The 19,821-nt window shown below is 40.3% G+C and overlaps 1 protein-coding gene and 1 non-coding gene across 2 annotated transcripts in view; both read left to right on the top strand.

Moving 5' to 3' along the window:
• LOC115053030 (NLR family CARD domain-containing protein 3-like) overlaps positions 1-17,325 on the top strand; it is a gene marked incomplete at its 5' end in the record, with an annotated part of 93,688 nt that extends 76,363 nt beyond the window's left edge. The window contains 3 exons of the mRNA XM_029517590.1: positions 7,829-8,002; positions 9,007-9,053; positions 16,066-17,325. Of these exons, the coding sequence (XP_029373450.1) occupies positions 7,829-8,002; positions 9,007-9,053; positions 16,066-16,595 (751 nt within the window). The remainder of the gene's footprint in view (positions 1-7,828; positions 8,003-9,006; positions 9,054-16,065) is intronic.
• Positions 11,426-11,497, top strand: trnad-guc (transfer RNA aspartic acid (anticodon GUC)). The gene has a single exon. It is a non-coding gene; the product is annotated as a tRNA-Asp (tRNA).
• Positions 17,326-19,821: the final 2,496 nt, after the last annotated feature.

Raw genomic sequence — 19,821 nt, 5'->3', positions numbered from 1 at the left:
TATTATGACATTATGCCATTTCTAATCAGATCATTGTAGACAAACATAACTGTGAATCTGAGCATGTGTAATAATGTTTTCTACTAGTATTAAAAGATAAAGGCTCATTTATTTGTCCCATATTGTACAACACATTATATAAATCAAAGGTCATTGGAGCTTTGTGATCTACCTGATATGGATTTATTATTACTGTCTGTTAATGATTGACTTCATTTCATTCCAAAGTTCAGAAACTGCTCTGGTACCGGTTTTTCCTGTAAGTCATATTCAGTTTTCCACAGAGAGCTCAGACTGTGTTTGGATCAACAACTTTAGAAAACCTCCTGCTGTCAGATATACATTTATATATTGTCTTTATTTTTTTCATGGAAGCTGCAGTTAAAGTTCACCTTCACTCATCAGCTGCATGAAGATCAGTTTGACCATCAGGTAATGTAACCAACAGCCTTCATCCTGTTTGTGTCAGTGAATGTTGAACCAATTTGAAAACAGATTATAAAGTCAACAAAATATTAAAAGATTTAGCTACAGTGACGTATGAAATACTGAACTTCACTCCTGCTGACTCTTAAAAATAAATTATTATTTATTCTTTAGGAATCGGCATTTGCAAATTTGATTTGAAAACTGACAGTTTGATGCTCATATCTGGGGCCATGATGATCATTTTCAACCAGCGACCTTCTCAGATTTATAAAGAAGAGTTACTAACTCAGATGGGCTCAGAGTTGAAGAACATGGCAAAAAGACAGGGAGATAGACAAAGTGATAAAAGAACACAAACTGCTCAGTTCTGTTTAATGTTCACTATTAAAGGAAACTGTTAATTTAAATGTTGCAGTCAGTGAATGCTTTAATCGTGATGATGAGCCATCAAACTCCTCACAGCTCCCTGTTCAGATTCCAGATAAAGAGGGTTGGTTGTGGATGATGTGGTTACTTATTAACAAGATCTCTTAAAGTTTTTGTGTTAAAGACATGAACTCATAAAATTCCTTCTGAAAACATCAGCATGATATCAGTTAAACCAGCAGAATGTCATCTGACAATTCACCAAAAGAAAAGCTGAAGATAGTGAAGTGTGAGCAATTCTTTTTTTTTATATTAAGAATGAATATAATTCAATCCTGAGAAAATGTCACGATACACTTTAATAATTCTGATAAGGATCTTTATACAAATAAACAGAAACATGCACGATCTACATCAGTCAGATTATTATTCTGTGTGATTGGAATAGATCATCAAGTGTAGAGAGCAGCAGGGTCCCCTCTCCTCCTCCAGCAGCATCGCACACTAATATTGTGACCAGTAATGTATTTCTTGGCCACAGCTCTAAATCAGACTGCTTCTTTTTCATTTCCGTGACAATCTGTCGCTGAGGACTAACAGTGTTCTCTTCTAAAGTTACTTTCTGCCATTCATCTTGTTTCATTTAGTTGCGAGGATCAGAACGTGGGCTTTCAAATAATAATAATTTTCTTTTGTCAGTATCATCAATCACTGTTTCCTCTTCAGTAAAATTGAGCATATTCTTCTTTGCATACTTATTCAATAATGATATTTTTCCCAAAGAAAAATACAAAACTAAATGCAAACCAGGTCGTTGAGGGTGTGTTGGTTATCACCATCTAGTGGACAGATAGTAGAACTTCATCACATCCTGTTTGTTTCCTATGATGAGGAAGAAAACTGGTTCAGTAACATTAATGTAAAATCTTTCCATTATGTTCCAGAGCAAAGATGAGCTAACAATAATTTCTTAGGAAAATATTTTTTATTGTTTATCACCGTAGTCCATAAGAACACTGATTGAATATATGTAATATTCAAGGTCTGTGACTCCTGAAAACATTGTCTGAGTTCTGTTGCTTTTTAATAACAAAACCAAAAAACATGGAAGTGGACAGTTTAAACTGAAGACAGTAGAGAAGAAGGTGATGATTAGAAAAGAGATGTCAGTTCAAGGTTGAAGCAAACAGCAAAACACTTGCCCCTGGACATTTATGTTTTGTCTTGTTTTTACATAATTTTCCCCTTTATTACATAATATTGTCCTCTTTGGTAATTATGAATATGAATAGTAGAAATTAGAATTGAATATTGAAATAATACAGAAATCCAGATTTCTCATGGCTCCATCTGTTGGTTAAACTCAGAAAGACATAGTTGTTGTTGGATCTGAATAATTTGTTTACTGCTTACTGATATTTTTACATTTCATCAAGACTTAGAAACTGACGTTGTTGCAGCACATTTACATCTTCCTCTGCTGAGTTGAGGGTCAGGAGATTAGAGGTGTTGTTGCAGAATCACAGCACCATCCCAAAGAGTCCTCTGGCACTGATTTGGTTTCTAACACAGGTTAGAACGGTTTTCATGTCACTAAAGTTTTTTATAATTGAACTCTGAAGTTATGAGAATGTGACTTTTCCTCAGCTCAAACAGACACCAGGACTGATGAGGGAGAACAAGCAGCTTCTTCTCTTCACATGAAGCTGGAAAGTGTCAGAAAGTCTCCCTGAAGTGAGTTCAGCAGGTGAGAATCTGTAAATGTGTGAACAGGATCACTGTGATCAAAGTGAGCTGACAACAGTAGACATGCTTATTTGCCTTTCTTCCTTTCTTCCTATTTACAGACCTAATCTATCAGTATTTTATCTGGAATTTGTAGTGAATCGTTCCTTCACTTTGTTCTTGCTCTGATGTAAAGTAAGATTCTTAGACTAAGTAAACTCAAGATTTTAAATCACCAGAGTGAAACCAGATTTTATTTCTTAAAAGGTGTTTAAATGGTCACCACAAATTAATCTAAAGTGAAGCAGAAATTTTCATCAATTTAACTTTCTTGATAAGGCTTAAGTTGATTTCCTTGACCTGGCGTGCAGTGTTGAGCCATGACAGAACATGTCAAAACTGGTCTAAAATCTTGGATGAGCTTGGCTGAGTGAATTGAACTCTTACTGTTAATTGTACATTTTTAGTATTTCTAGATACAGTGAAGCCATTGAAAATGAAGCACTCCTTGTTTTTATTGTTTGGAATCCTTTGAGGCAAAACAGAAATCTTTAAATTGTCAAGTGAATTGCTCAATGAGATGACATGAATTAAATCACAATTGCATCAACACATCCTACAGTCAGATACCACCATCTAACTGACAGACAGAAGAAGCACCATCAGACCTGAGATACATTTCTCCTAAACTTTCAGATTACTGACAGATCAGACTGATTTCTATGTGATGTTGTGGAGGCACTCTGTTTAAATAATGTGTCAAAGAAAAAAATGTTTGAGATGCATCCTGAACATCAGATGAGAGAACCACCTCCTCTGGTCTGGCAATTCCTGACAGGTCAGACTGGTTAAGTTGTAACATTTTGTTTCTTTTTGTTTTTTTAACTTGGCTTCTGAAGGAATGATTTTGGCCCTCAAAAATTTATTACTTTAAAATTCTAGACCTTCAAATGTCCCAACCTATGGTGATCACAACTATGTCAAGGTTATATAATTCTTCAACTTGCACTGCTAAAAGTAAATGGTGATCTGAGTTTGTTTGAAATTTAGTGTTAATGCCAATGTATAACATTGAAGATTGGTATTAACATGAATCAGGAATGTTCTCTGTTTATAACAGAATCTGACTGAAAGCAACACAGAGAGAGAGAAAAGTCAAACAGTTTGTTGTTGGGAGTTGGGAGGCAGAAGTTAATTACATATTAGTGACAGTAATGATGATGTGTCCTGTGATGTCAATCCTGTTGTAATTAATCTTTTTGTTGTGTTTGTGTGAAGGTGGAGGCTCAGCTATGAATCAGTGTGAGGACAGAGAGGAGGGAGCCCCTCCCTCTAAAACCACTCTGTGTGGGGAACATGAGAGTCAGACCAAAGCTCAGAGGTGAGATGAGGATCTCTAACTGTCCATCTGTCAGAGCTCAGCACTCAGATCACTGCTCCATCATTATTCACTCTCACTGTCACTTAGGTTTTTTACTGCTTCAGTTTTTTTTTTTTTTGTCCTTGTCTCCATTGGGAGCACAACCAGGATGTGGAGATTCGTTCATTCATATTCACCAGTGCATCACAGGGCCAACACACAGAGACAGACAGACAAACAAACAATCTGCCACTCTCACACTCAGACATACGGACATGGCTGTTGTGGAGCAACACCACTAACCACAATGCGGCTGTGCTGCCTGCATGTAGAGATATATTTTTTATTTGATTTGCACATTTCAATAATACTTCATGCTACATTCTTCATGTGAGTCAAATGGAATAACATCCAAACAGACAAAGTGATATGTAACTGTCAATAAAATGAACAAAAATATTGCACAATAAAAGAAGCTGGATGAATTGTGGCTAAACAAATGAAAGCTGGACTTGGCTGATTTATTTTAAAGTGATAATTTTCTGCCCACTTTCTTGGTTGTTAGTTCATTTACTGTCAGCTCTGTTTCTACTAGAGACCAGGAGTCAGGACCAGATTCTCCTAAACTGAGCTGTGTGTCCATGAAGAGTGATCGGTCTATGGGTCGTATTATTAACTTTAAGGGAGGACAACAATCTGCTGGGTCCAGCTGTGTGTCCATGAAGAGTGATCGGTCTATGGATGACTTTATCAAAGAAAAAAGGTAAAAGCTGATCATTTGTTGTTGTTTGACTCATTAAAGGTATCAAAGCTTGTCTATCAGTTTCTGGTGTTCATAGAAAACTCCTGGAACAAACTGTGTGTTTGTGTCTTTTCTCCTCAGAGTTCAGTCTGACAAACATCATCACACAGACCTGGACTCCATATTTATGGTGTGTAAATGTTCATCCAGTGACTACAACAGACACCAACAAAGACTTGAGTTTGAAGCTGCACTCTTTAGACCAGTAGAGCTTTACTCTGTGACAGACAGGAGTTGAATTGGGATTGAACAGGTTTGGGGTGGGAGAGAGTGGGAGAGGACTGGGAGTTGTAGTTCACCACAGAGCAATAATCCATCAGCCTCAACAGATATGTTCTGTATGAATATGGTCTGTTGGAGACTTTTACAAAACATTTCTGCTCCTTCCTGTTTATCTACAGTGAATCCTAAAGAAATGTTTTTGTTATTTTCCAGATAATTTCAGCTGTGACTTAATAACAAAGACCAAAGTTAATCAGATTCAGTCCTGGACCTCCATGGACTCTGTCTCTACAGGGTTTAAAGATGGAATAATTCATCAGTGAACTAGTTCAGGTGGTCTGATCCATCTTCAGCCACAGTCACAGTTAATACCCTGAATTTTCACTTCCTAAGTTGATGTGTTGAAGGGCTGTATCAGTTTGGTCTTCATGTGATGATCAGGATCTCTGTGTTGTCAGAATCTAAAGTCAAACTTAGTAAGTTACACCAGTGAAGTTAGTTTAGTGAAGTCAGCAGGTCTGAATCTTTCTGTGTAGCTCTGGAAAGAGACGTGGCAGCAGATGATACAGCAGCAGCTAAAGTTGAACTCTGCTGACTGATGATCTGATGCTTTGATCCATCAGTTTATACTGAGAGTGAACTTTACACAGGATGTTATTGTGTTCCAGCTGCTGGAGGAGAACATCGTCTGTTTTGTGAAGAACGAGCTGAAGAAAATCAAAAGGAGTCTGAGTCCAGATTACCCACAATTCATCAAGAATGAGGATGATGAGGTGGATGAAGAGCAGAGGAGCAGCAGAGAGGCATTTCTGAAGATCACAGTGAACTTCCTGAGGAGGATGAAGCAGGAGGAGCTGGCTGACTGTCTGCAGAGCAGTAAGAGGATTTAACTTGATGGATCAATTAGATATTTATGAAAGTCTCAGGAGACAGAGAGAAACATGATCATACTCTTATTCTTTAGGAAAAGTAAATATCAACCTTGTAGTTTTTTAAATCTAATTTGTTTTTTGTTTATTCAGAAAGTCGTGCTCAAGTTTGTCGAAGTAAACTCAAATCTTCCCTGAAGAAGAAGTTCCAGTGTGTGTTTGAGGGGATCTCTAAAGCAGGAAACCCAACCCTTCTGAATCAGATCTACACAGAGCTCTACATCACAGAGGGAGGGACTGGAGAGGTCAATGAGGAACATGAGGTCAGACATATTGAAACAGCATCCAGGAAACAGGACAGAGCAGAAACAAGCATCAGACAAGAAGACATCTTTAAACCCCCACCTGGAAGAGACCAACCAATCAGAACAGTGATGACAAAGGGAGTGGCTGGCATTGGGAAAACCGTCTTAACACAGAAGTTCAATCTGGACTGGGCTGAAGACAAAGCCAACCAGGACATAGAGTTCACATTCCCCTTCACCTTCAGAGAGCTGAATGTGCTGAAAGAGAAGTTCAGCTTGGTGGAACTTGTTCATCTCTTCTTCACTGAAACCAAAGAAGCAGGAATGTGCAGCTTTGATCACTTCCAGGTTGTGTTCATCTTTGACGGTCTGGATGAGTGTCGACTTCCTCTGGACTTCCACAACACTGAGGTCCTGACTGATCCTACAGAGTCCACCTCAGTGGATGTGCTGCTGACAAACCTCATCAGGGGGAAACTGCTTCCCTCTGCTCGCCTCTGGATAACCACACGACCTGCAGCAGCCAATCAGATCCCTCCTCAGTGTGTTGACATGGTGACAGAGGTCAGAGGGTTCAGTGAACCCCAGAAGGAGGAGTACTTCAGGAAGAGGTTCAGACATGAGGAGCAGGCCAGCAGGATCATCTCCCACATCAAGACCTCACGAAGCCTCCACATCATGTGCCACATCCCAGTCTTCTGCTGGATCACTGCTACAGTTCTGGAGGAGGTGTTGAAGACCAGAGAAGGAGGAGAGCTGCCCAAGACCCTGACTGAGATGTACATCCACTTCCTGGTGGTTCAGTCCAAAGTGAAGAAGGTCAAGTACAATGGAGGATCTGAGTCAGATCCTCACTGGAGTCCAGAGACCAGGAAGATGATTGAGTCTCTGGGAAAAGTGGCTTTTGAGCAGCTGCAGAAAGGAAACCTGATCTTCTATCAATCAGACCTGACAGAGTGTGGCATCGATATCAGAGCAGCATCAGTTTACTCAGGAGTGTTGACACAGATCTTCAAAGAGGAGACAGGGCTGTACCAGGACAAGGTCTTCTGCTTCGTCCATCTGAGTGTTCAGGAGTTTCTGGCTGCTCTTCATGTCCATCTGACCTTCATCAACTCTGGAGTCAATCTGATGTCAGAAGAAAAAGCAACAACTTGGAGGTCTAAAGTAATAAGGACTGGATCTAAACCAACACGTCTCTACCAGAATGCTGTGGATGAGGCCTTACAGAGTCCACATGGACACCTGGACTTGTTCCTCCGGTTCCTTCTGGGTCTTTCACTGCAGACCAACCAAACTCTCCTACGAGGCCTGGTGACACAGACAGGAAGTAGCTCAAAGACCAATCAGAAAACAGTCCAGTACATCAAGAAGAAGATCAGTGAGAATCTGTCTCCAGAGAAAAGTATGAACCTGTTTCACTGTCTGAATGAACTGAATGATGGTTCTCTGGTGGAGGAGATCCAACAGTCCCTGAGATCAGGACGTCTCTCCACAGATAAACTGTCTCCTGCTCAATGGTCAGCTCTGGTCTTCATCTTACTGTCATCAGAAAAAGATCTGGACGTGTTTGACCTGAAGAAATACTATGCTTCAGAGGAGGCTCTTCTGAGGCTGCTGCCAGTGGTCAAAGCCTCCAACAAAGTTCTGTATGTGCAAATTAAATCTTGTAGATCAACCGAATATTTTTCTTGCTCAAATGAAAACATATTTGTAATTGCTTTCTCTTGTTTTGCTGATTCCTCTTCAGACTGAGTGGCTGTAACCTCTCAGACAGAAGCTGTGAAGCTCTGTCCTCAGTCCTCAGCTCCCAGTCCTCTAGTCTGAGAGATCTGGACCTGAGTAACAACAACCTGCAGGATTCAGGAGTGAAGCTTCTGTCTGCTGGACTGAAGAGTCCACACTGTGAGCTGGAAACGCTAAGGTCAGAATTCATGTTTGTGCCAAGACTTTTGATTTAGTTTATTATTTATTTTATTTAAATAGAGTAAAATTAACTGAAGAGGTTTATAGATTTGAGAGATTGTCATCAGTATAAAATAATAATAATCAGTATGGAGCTGAATGCTCAGAATCACTGATTTGATTCAACACCTGGAGAACACACAGTTAAATCAATCACACACATGTTGCTCAGCCAACAGGTGCATGCTGGGTCATGCTGGTGTCCTCCTGGTGAATCCTCCAGTGGTGTTTTCTATGTTCACTGAGGATCATTTACTTTTAGGGAGGTGGACACAACCTTTCTGCTGCTTTTGCCATCTGTCACAGTTGTGATGATGAAGTTCTCATTCAGGAAAATATTTAAGGGGCTCAAAGACACCAGAGGTTGAGTGGACTGCTGATATGATGCTCTGTGGATGAATGAACCTGGTTGAACAGAGAGCAGAATCAATGCATCACTATACTGTGTTTGTGTTACTGTCTTTACTTTAATCAGTGTGTTTGTAGTTCAGCTGTTGTGTTGCTCTGCTGTGGTTTATCTTTGTGTATTCTCTCATGGTGTTTCTTTGTTCTGCTGTTGATTCGAAGTGTTTGCAATGTCTGTAGACCTGATTCTATAGTATTTATCAGGTCAGGTGGTGGAGGGAACTCCAGGAAGACTTAATGCTGACCTGATTTTTGGTGAATAATCACAGACCAAAGTCAGAGTCACAGAGTGTGTGTGTGTGTTCAGTCTGTCAGGATGTCTGCTCTCAGAGGAAGGCTGTTCTTCTCTGGCGTCAGCTCTCAGCTCCAACCCCTCCCATCTGAGAGAACTGGACCTGAGCTACAATCATCCAGGAGACTCAGGAGTGAAGCTTCTGTCTGCTGGACTGGAGGATCCAGACTGGAGACTGGACACTCTCAGGTCTGGACAGCTCTGAGGAACTCTGCTTCATGTTTGATGGTGGATCAAGTTGATCCTGACTCTGTTTCCTCCTCCAGGGTGGACCATGGTGGACCACAGACACTGAGACCTGGTCCGAGGAAGTGTGAGTGTGTTTTCACTTTGATTCATGAAAACTCAGCTGCTCATGTTACACTAGATTTTTACATTTCTGACTGAAGTACAAAGATGAGTTTCATTCAGGATCAACACTTCATGTGTTTATTAATGTGGATCTCCATCAGCCGTCATCTTTGACTCCACAACAGAAAAAAGCAGAACATTGCTGACTCTCATGTTCAGTAACTGTTGATGTTCTAACTGGATTGTTGGCTTTTCATTTAAATGTAGTCAAACATTATTCACAGGTGATGAAATGTAAGTTTGAATGATTCACTTTCAGTAAAGTTGTTGATAAATGAACAGATGATAAACTGCAGCTGTTGTTTCTTGTTCTCTCCATCAGATGTCTGTGAACTGGAACTGGACACAAACACAATCCACAGAAACCTCAAACTGTCTGACAACAAAATGAAGGTGACACATGTAGCAGAGTATCAGTCATATCCTGATCATCCAGACAGATTTAATTACTGTCCTCAGCTGCTGTGTAGAAATGGTCTGACTGGTCGCTGTTACTGGGAGGTCAAGTGGAGTGGAAAGGTTTATATCTCAGTGAGCTACAGAGGAATCAGAAGGAAAGGATGCAGTGATGACTGTTTGTTCGAATATAACAATCATTCCTGGACTCTGATGTGCTCTAAGGGTGGTTACTCTGTCTGTCACAACAACAGAAAAACATCCCTCTCCTCCTCCTCTGTCTCTGACTCTGTCCCTAACAGAGTAGCAGTGTATGTGGACTGTCCTGCTGGCTCTCTGTCCTTCTACAGAGTCTCCTCTGACTCACTGATCCACCTCCACACCTTCAACACCACGTTCACTGAACCTCTCTATCCTGGGTTCTTCGTCGGGTCTCGTTCTTCAGTGTCTCTGAGGAAGTTGTATTGAAGGAGGCTTGAAACTAGAAACTGTTATACTTCACTGTTGGTAAAAAGGGAAGAAAATGTGATGGCTGAACTGACGATGAGATCTGAACTTCTCTCAGCATTAATACTGAATATCTTCAGATGAATTGTTGTCTGTGGCCTTTATTTTCTTCTTCCTGCCTCCTGTTGGACTGTCAGTTTATTTCAGTTCCACTGATCTGTTCAGTAGCATGATGTCCCCGGGACTTCAGGCTGCAGTCTGAATGAGACAAACATGGATCACAGGAACCGTTCAGTTCCTCCAAGAGAATCATCAGGAACTCAGAGTTCATCATCACAGCAGTCAGCTGCTCTTCAAGCCCGTCTGGCTTTTAAAGGGAGCCTGAGATGGCACTTTCCACCCAGAACACTCCAGGATTCATTCAGAACCTTAATCCAACCCTTTTGGACCAGGCTGCTCCCACAGTGACTGAAACAGGAAAAGTCATTTCCACCTCCTGCTTTGGAGCGTTATAACAGCTCTGCAGCAAGCTGAGCTCTCTGATCTGTACAGGTGAGCCATGAAGGCCAGCACGTACTTTGGCCTGTGAGCTGTGAAGCATCGGACACAAAGACACACAAAGACACATGATGATCTGAGAGACGATACCTGAGCAGGAGAACTAGTCACTGCATGTACAGCTGCTTCTTATCTGGAGTTTTTTTCTGTCATCTATAATAAAGTAGAAAAGAGACACAGCTCCACAGTAACAGAGGTGTGCTGCTGTAACGCTGAGTGCTGGATTCATGTTCAGTTTATGGTTTTAGAATCAGTGATGCATTCATGTAGAAACATCAGTTTAATGTTGCTGATTTCATCAGGTTATATTCTGCTGACCAGACTGAATCAATAAAGTTTTGTCATTGCATTTGTCAGCTGAATCCACAGAGTGACTGAAATGATGAAGTAAATCCAGGAAAGGAAAAACATTTGGCTCTGAATCTCAATGTAGATTTGAACAAAGAGCTCCAGCTGAAGAAAACAATGCTGTCTGTTTCCAGATGATGAAGAACTCAGTTCTCAGTTGATGCTCAGTTATCTCCATCTAGTGGACAGATGGTAGAAGTTGATTCCTGAAAAGAGGAAGTGACTTTTCCTCAGATCAAACTGTTGAAGGAGAACGAGCAGCTTCTTCCTCACTGACTCACTCAACCTCTGTCTCCTGGGTTTGGATTTAGGTCTGGGTCTGGGTCTGGGTCTAAGACCAGGTGGGCCTGCTCAGAGTCTCTGTGTTGGATGTGAGCTGCTGAAATCTCTGAACACCATGACACAGATAATATCAGTCTGATGTGTCATCTGTAATCCAGATGTTGTCAGCAACAAACAGATGTTCCTGACAGAAGCTGTGCTGATGATGATTCTGGATAGAAACTGGGAGGAAATAACTTTATTCTCTCTTTGTTTTTCCATGGAGAAAGTAAAGTTACACCACGTGATATCGTTCTTTCCAGCTCCTCGTTAGTATAGTGGACAGTATCTCTGCCTGTCACGCGGAAGACCGGGGTTCGATTCCCCGACAGGGAGAGCACGTGCATTTTTTTCTATAATTTTCTTTAATAGCTCACTGACAGAAGTTAACTCTCTCTGCTCAGCGGCGTCTCGCTCGCAGATCTGAGTTAGTTAGATCAACTTGGAGTAGTTAAGCGCGTGCACCCCAACTCTAAACTACGGTGGCCGGTAAGTGCAAAACAAAATTACAAAGTGCGAAACAAGTTTACATGTTGAGAAACATTTTTACTTTTTATTAAACAAATTTACATCAGAAAAAAACTTTTACCACAGACAACATTACTTTATATATATATATATATAAAAGACTAATTTACAAGTGGCAGAACACTGAACACAAATCCCGAAACAAATTTCCAAACGACAGAATCTTCCGGAAGGGGAATGTACCAAATGCCGGAAGTGATCCAGAAGAAGATTGACTGTGAGCTCAAAAAGTTTGTATCGGTTTGTGTGGCGGGAAAACTTTGCAGAGTGAAAGTTTATGGCAGCATGGAGTAAATGATGTTTTGGCCGTTTTGTGGAAACAACTTGAGCCAATTTACGCGGTTGTGTTTTCCGTGCGGACGATCTGTAGAATGTTAAACGTTGATGAACGGACCAGACGGAAGGAGCACGCGCACAGGAGACATCTAATAAACAGCCGGAAAATGCTAAACAAGCTAAGTGTAGCATCGCGCTAACTAGCTGAAGCCGCTGTCAGACATGCAGTGAATTAAAGTGCACCGTTTCATTTAGCAGCCAATCGTTGTCTTCACGGAATAGCAACGCGTTTAGTTAGTATGCGTTGCTAGTTTTTATTTATTTTATTTTAGGCGTATATTTATGCTAAATGCACAATTGTTGCTGATTGTTTTAGCTGCTGCTAACTTTCTGTTTTGATACGGAACTCCGTTCATTCCAGCAGAACAACCATGAACATCATATAAACAATTCATGGAGGACAGAAAGTCAAAGTCAAAAGAACTGTGGGCCGAAAGGAAACAGGTCCAGGTACGTGTGTGGATATATCTGTAAAATATGGAAGTCAATATGTGTGTGTGTGAAATGAATGATATCTTTTTGTTATTTTAGCAGATAAACATGGATTGATGGCGCCACATGGAGCTGATTTAAAAGCTCAGAGAGGGAAAACACTCCCATTATATACAGATCCGGAGGTAGCAGCACCTGATCTACTGAAGCAAGATGTGAAGTTTACACGGTGCAAACATCAGCCTGCGGACTCTTAAAAGGATGATTCCTCTCCAAACGCCATCAGGTTGGAACTTCGTGGACCTGGACAACTGTTTGGCTATCGGACGATGTGGCAGGTACTCAGACAAAAGTCCAATCTTCGAGTGAAGAGAGATGATGTGATGAATGAGAGAGCACGCAGAAGGTTTCTAAGAAGAAGCTGCTACTCAATGGGAGCGAACTGTATGTGGCATGCAGATGGTTCTGATAAACTGGCTCTCTCAGGACGCATGGATGGATTTTTTCACCTAAAGTGCTGTGGCTCCAATGTGGACCGACAAATAACAAGAAGCCAACAGTGATCGCTGAGAATCTCCTCTCATGAGACTGAGGACTGATTGTGGCACGGAGAATGGCATTATGGCTGCCATTCAGTCTCCCCTACGCCTCCATCATGATGACTGCTGCTCTGGGCCGTCCAGCCACATGTATGGCTCATCCACGAATAAGCAGCGTGTTGAATCCTGGTGGGCCATATTTAGAAGGGGAAGGTAAGTGGCCTTCATGAAGTCATTTTATTATGACTGACCTTTCATTTGATTTTTATCTTTATGTTCTATCTCAGATGAACTCCTCTAAACATATATAATAATTGAGGCTGGGACTTTAACGCGTTCATTTCAATTCACTCATTACAAAACCTTTAATTAATTAGATTTTAATGGAGTCCCACTTTTACTAATATATATTTTCTTCCGAATCTATCCATTTCTACAGGTCTCAGTTCTGGATGGAGTTGTTTGCTGGATACTTCAACGGGAGCCATGAGCATCAGTGCCTTCTGAGATGTTGCTATGGTGATGTTGGATGAGTGTGTGAGACTGTGGAACAGTCACAGGATTCACACTTCCAGAACAGCGTCATGTCCAATGAACTGTACTGCTGACCACACAGGTAATATTGGTGATGGATTGATATTTCCATGTTTGTTTTATTATTTTATTCCTTAAATGTAAATAAATCATATAAATGCTATTGATTCTATCTAACACAGATTTGAGATTGAACCAGCTGATTTGGATGCTGTTCCAGAGGCGAGCCTGTCAATAGCTCCATGTGGGGACTCAAACATGCAGGAGGACTTTGACTTTGTTATGGAGCACAAACAACTACAGAAGCCAGAGAACTGGGAGTCTGCAACAGAACTGTACATGAAGCTGAAAGAAACTGCTCAGCTGTGAGTCAGTGACAAAGGGAATTTTCCCTTCCACATTATCAAGTGCTTGTTCATTGGGGTTTCTGTCCTATTTCTTTTTTTTTTTTTTTTTATAAATTATTTTTTTTAATATACATGTCAAGAGCCATGAGATGACTGTGCTGTGATTTTGTATTAGACAAGTAACACAGAATTGAATCAAATATTACCATGACTGAAAAACATGCAATTTTTCTCTCTTAAAATAGTTTGGAAAAAACTCATAACCAATCTATCACAGATGCAATCAGAAGGAAATATTTGTAATTTTTTTATTGTTTGTAAACATAACATTTGCATTCCCATTGTTTCATTTCTTCAGATGAACAGGTACCAGAATCATTTGGAAACATCACAAGGAAAAGTGAATGACAAACTATGAAATCTGATTTGGAGTGTTGGAACACTGCAGTCTGTCTGAACACCAAGTGTCACAGCTTCATTTTTGCTGAGTTTGAAATCAATTGATAAAAATTATAGCAAAGTAATGAGTCCTATATTTTTGTAAGTATGGAATACAAAACTTCTTGAAATAATTTGTTTTGTCTGAAACTTACTGGTCTCGAGGGGTGATCCAGTTACCAATTACAAGTTACAGTTACAAGTCCATGTGTGACTTAAACACAGTGTGTGAATCTAGGAGTGCTAATTTCAGTGTGTTTGAACATGTATTGGGAACTGGGAATGGAGAGTCATCCAGGAACTCTATTCTTGGCGATGGTTCCAATCCGGACAGGGGAGGTGAAGTCAGCCCAGCTGCAAACATCAAAACATCCTCCAGAGACACAGCAGCCTGACCTTCTGCAAAGAAAAACCTTCAAACAAACATCTTGGCAATGCATTTTCTCAACAAATCATAAAAAATAAAAATGTGATTTACAAACCTTCACAATAAAAGACACAGTCGGCCCAGTAGCCCAAAGTTTGACTTTCTTTAGTTTCCTGTTACTTCCTGATGGACTGAGGTCAGGTTTGAAGAGTCTCAAGTTCCAGACCAGTGAGTGTCTTTTCAGAGTGGCACAGGACAGGGGCCAGCAAAGTAGGCTTTTGCTGCAGTGCAGTCAGAAACTGAAGAGCTGAAAGACCATCTTTGAATCTAAAAAGTCACCACAAACATTGTTTCACATTTAAATGACCTAAAGAAACTTCACTGTTTTCTAAAATGACTATCCACCCAAACATATAGAAATGAGTAAAAATGGTTGTGTGTTGAACATTACTGATTTAAAGAAGAACTCTGTGTCTTGCTTTGCACTTGGCAGGGTAAATGTTTTTGAAAAATAGTTCAAGCAACAAAGCGTGTCGTGATATATAAAGTTAATGATCATTAACCATTAGTATTGTTTACATCTAAACCTGTTCATACCATTTGCATTGTACACCAAGAACTGATGTCCTTCTGGTCCATCAGAAATGGGCCGGTCTTTCAGATGTTTCATCAGTAGAGTTAAAAACTCTTGTCTCGGCCCACCTGTGTCAATTCCTTCTTCCAAAACAGCAGCATCATCTGTGAATTTTACCAGCATGTCACAAGTTTCAGAATATGTTGAACATCTTACAAATGCAAATATCTTTCCCAGGTAATCAATAAAGTAAAATTAAATTGAGTGAGTCACTGTTGTTTTTTTTACTTACCCGTAGCAAGTACTCCTGACTGGATTTGTTTCAGGTGGATCCAGATCCTCAGTGTCAGATATTACTGTCTGAAAAACAAATGAAAATGTCTGAAACAACACACTGAAAGCAAAGAACATCAGGCTGCCATAATCTGCCTTAATACCTGTCCAGGCTGAGCTGTGGATGAATCTCTGAAACATGATAAAATTGATAAACTGATGAACTTTATGATACAGAGTATAACAGAGCTTTGAGTAACATTTAGAGGTAGAGAGGAACCATAAGATTTATAAATAAGATGATTTTGTTATAAATTATATCACACGTATGATATTTTCTACCACATGTTCATCACAATCACTCTCATGTTCAGTAACTGTTGATGTTCTAACTGGATTGTTGGCTTTTCATTTAAATGTAGTCAAACATTATTCACAGGTGATGAAATGTAAGTTTGAATGATTCACTTTCAGTAAAGTTGTTGATAAATGAACAGATGTTAACTGCAGCTGTTGTTTCTTGTTCTCTCCATCAGATGTCTGTGAACTGGAACTGGACACAAACACAATCCACAGAAACCTCAAACTGTCTGACAACAACAGGAAGGTGACCTGTGTAGAAGAGGATCAGTCATATCCTGATCATCCAGACAGATTTGATATCTGTTTTCAGCTGCTGTGTAGAAATGGTCTGACTGGTCGCTGTTACTGGGAGGTCGAGTGGAGTGGAAAGGTTTATATCTCAGTGAGCTACAGAGGAATCAGAAGGAAAGGAGGCAGTTATGAATGTTTGTTTGGATATAATGATCAGTCCTGGAGTCTGTTCTGCTCTGAAGATGGTTACTCTGTCTGTCACAACAACCGAGAAACACCCCTCTCCTCCTCCTCTGTCTCTAACAGAGTAGCAGTGTATGTGGACTGTCCTGCTGGCTCTCTGTCCTTCTACAGAGTCTCCTCTGACTCACTGATCCACCTCCACACCTTCAACACCACATTCACTGAACCTCTCTATCCTGGGTTCTTGATCTGGCCTGTTTCTTCAGTGTCTCTGAGGAAGTTGGATTGAAGCAGACTTGAAACTAGAAACTGAGACACTTCACTGTTGGCTTCACTTCTCAGCTCTGGAGTCTCCGTCAGTTACATATTGGAGACAGATCTGGACTTTACTGTTTAAATCTTCATGTGTTCCCAGAAACTCCATCAGCCTGCACACTTTTCCGTCAAATTTTGGTTTTCTATAACCAAGAATTTCTGCTTCAAGACTAAAAGGGAAGGAAACATTGTGTCTTGACCAACAACAAGCTCTGAACTGCTGAAGAAGCCTCCTGTTGGACTGTCAGTTTATTTCAGTTCCATTGATCTGTTCATTAGCATGATGTCCCCGGGACTTCAGGCTGCAGTCTGAATGAGACAAACATGGACCACAGGAACCGTTCAGTTCCTCCAAGAGAACCATCAGGAACTCAGAGTTCATCATCACGGCAATCAGCTGCTGTTCAAGCCCGTGTGGTTTTCTCCCAGGATTCATTCAGAGCCTCAATCCAACCCTTTTGGACCAGGCTGCTTCCACAGTGACTGTTTGCTCCGTCACTAAAACAGGAAAAGTCATTTCCACCTCCTGCTTTGGAGCGTTATAACAGCTCTGCAGCAAGCTGAGCTCTCTGATCTATACAGGTGAGCCATGAAGGCCAGCACGTACTTTGGCCTGTGAGCTGTGAAGCATCGGACACAAAAACACACAAAGACAACACATGATGCCCTGAGAGACGATACCTGAGCAGGAGAACTAGTCACTGCATGTACAGCTGCTTCTTATCTGGAGTTTTTTTTCTGTCATCTATAATAAAGCAGAAAAGAGACACAGCTCCACAGTAACAGAGGTGTGCTGCTGTAACGCTGAGTGCTGGATTCATGAACCATTCACTAATGGTTAATGATCATTAACCATTAGTATTGTTTACATCTAAACCTGTTCATACCATTTGCATTGTACACCAAGAACTGATGTCCTTCTGGTCCATCAGAAATGGGCCGGTCTTTCAGATGTTTCATCAGTAGAGTTAAAAACTCTTGTCTCGGCCCACCTGTGTCAATTCCTTCTTCCAAAACAGCAGCATCATCTGTGAATTTTACCAGCATGTCACAAGTTTCAGAATATGTTGAACATCTTACAAATGCAAATATCTTTCCCAGGTAATCAATAAAGTAAAATTAAATTGAGTGAGTCACTGTTGTTTTTTTTACTTACCCGTAGCAAGTACTCCTGACTGGATTTGTTTCAGGTGGATCCAGATCCTCAGTGTCAGATATTACTGTCTGAAAAACAAATGAAAATGTCTGAAACAACACACTGAAAGCAAAGAACATCAGGCTGCCATAATCTGCCTTAATACCTGTCCAGGCTGAGCTGTGGATGAATCTCTGAAACATGATAAAATTGATAAACTGATGAACTTTATGATACAGAGTATAACAGAGCTTTGAGTAACATTTAGAGGTAGAGAGGAACCATAAGATTTATAAATAAGATGATTTTGTTATAAATTATATCACACGTATGATATTTTCTACCACATGTTCATCACAATCACATCAACAACTTAAAGACAAATTACTTCTTTTGTAAAAACTAACACCTACCCTTTATCTTCAGGTTTGTGTGGGAGAACTGTGTTTTTTTTGGTTCAAAAACCTGAGAAGAAAAGCACACAATTGTCAGCAACTTTAAACAGCTTCCATTATTGTTCCCTCACCACATACTGTATATATCAATGGTGAAAGGTTATCAGGGTGTCTGATTGGAATAGTAAATGCCAAATAATCAAGACTTGGTTCTTAGACTTAATGCTTGAAACCAAATGCAAATCTATCAATAAATAAATAAAAACTGAATCAAAGTACAAAATGTAAAAATTAACCTACCACAGTTTCAGCTGCATTGAATTCAGCTGTGCTCCTCGATGTGATGACAATTTCAGAATCAGAGTCTGATGTATCAACCTCTGTAGTAAAAACAAACAATTCAACACATTATTAATTATGCTACATCAGAGTAAATAAATGTGTAAAAATATTGAATGAAGAGATCCACAAACCTCCTCTAAAGTGTGTTTCTAGGCAAATGAAAAAAGTGCCTTTCCTATTTCCTTTTTATATTCTGCCAGTTTGAATGGGCTTTCTGACCCAGGCACATGGAGCACCTCTGAACAGTCTGGATACAAAAGAAGGTCTGCTCCTTCATCCATCTTCTTGTTAAATGTTCTCATTTCTTGGACAGCTTGCTTCAGTAGATCAGGTGCTGCTACCTCCGGATCTGTATATAATGGGAGTGTTTTCCCTCTCTGAGCTTTTAAATCAGCTCCATGTGGCGCCATCAATCCATGTTTATCTGCTAAAATAACAAAAAGATATCATTCATTTCACACACACACATATTGACTTCCATATTTTACAGATATATCCACACACGTACCTGGACCTGTTTCCTTTCGGCCCACAGTTCTTTTGACTTTGACTTTCTGTCCTCCATGAATTGTTTATATGATGTTCATGGTTGTTCTGCTGGAATGAACGGAGTTCCGTCTCAAAACAGAAAGTTAGCAGCAGCTAAAACAATCAGCAACAATTGTGCGTTTAGCGTTACTGTAAGCCTAAAATAAAATAAATAAATAAAAACTAGCAAGGCATACTAACTAAACGCGTCGCTATTCCGTGAAGACAACGATTGGCTGCTAAATGAAACGGTGCACTTTAATTCACTGCATGTCTGACAGCGGCTTCAGCTAGTTAGCGCGATGCTACACTTAGCTTGTTTAGCATTTTCCGGCTGTTTATTAGATGTCTCCTGTGCGCGTGCTCCTTCCGTCTGGTCCGTTCATCAACGTTAAACATTCTACAGATGGTCCGCACAGAAAACACAACCGCGTAAATTGGCTCAAGTTGTTTCCACAAAACGGCCAAAACATCATTTACTCCATGCTGCCTTAACTTTCACTCCGCAAAGTTTTCCCGCCGCACAAACCGATACAAACATTTTGAGCTCACAGTCAATCTTCTTCTGGATCACTTCCGGCATTTGGGACATTCCCCTTCCGGAAGATTCTGTCGTTTGGAAAATTGTTTCGGGATTTGTAAGTGTTCTGCCACTTGTAAATTAGTTTCGCAACTTGTACATTTTTCTTGTGTAATTTGGTTTAATAAAATGTAAAAATGTTTTCCAATATGTAAATTTGTTTCACGCTTTATAAAAGTGTTTCGCACTTTGTAATTTTGTTTTGCACTTACCAGCCACC

Source organism: Echeneis naucrates, chromosome 2, assembly GCF_900963305.1.
Source record: "Echeneis naucrates chromosome 2, fEcheNa1.1, whole genome shotgun sequence".
In the NCBI taxonomy this organism is placed as follows: domain Eukaryota; kingdom Metazoa; phylum Chordata; class Actinopteri; order Carangiformes; family Echeneidae; genus Echeneis; species Echeneis naucrates.
The sequence above is the reverse complement of the archived record's forward strand: the minus strand, read 5'-3'. Positions and strand labels throughout refer to the sequence as shown.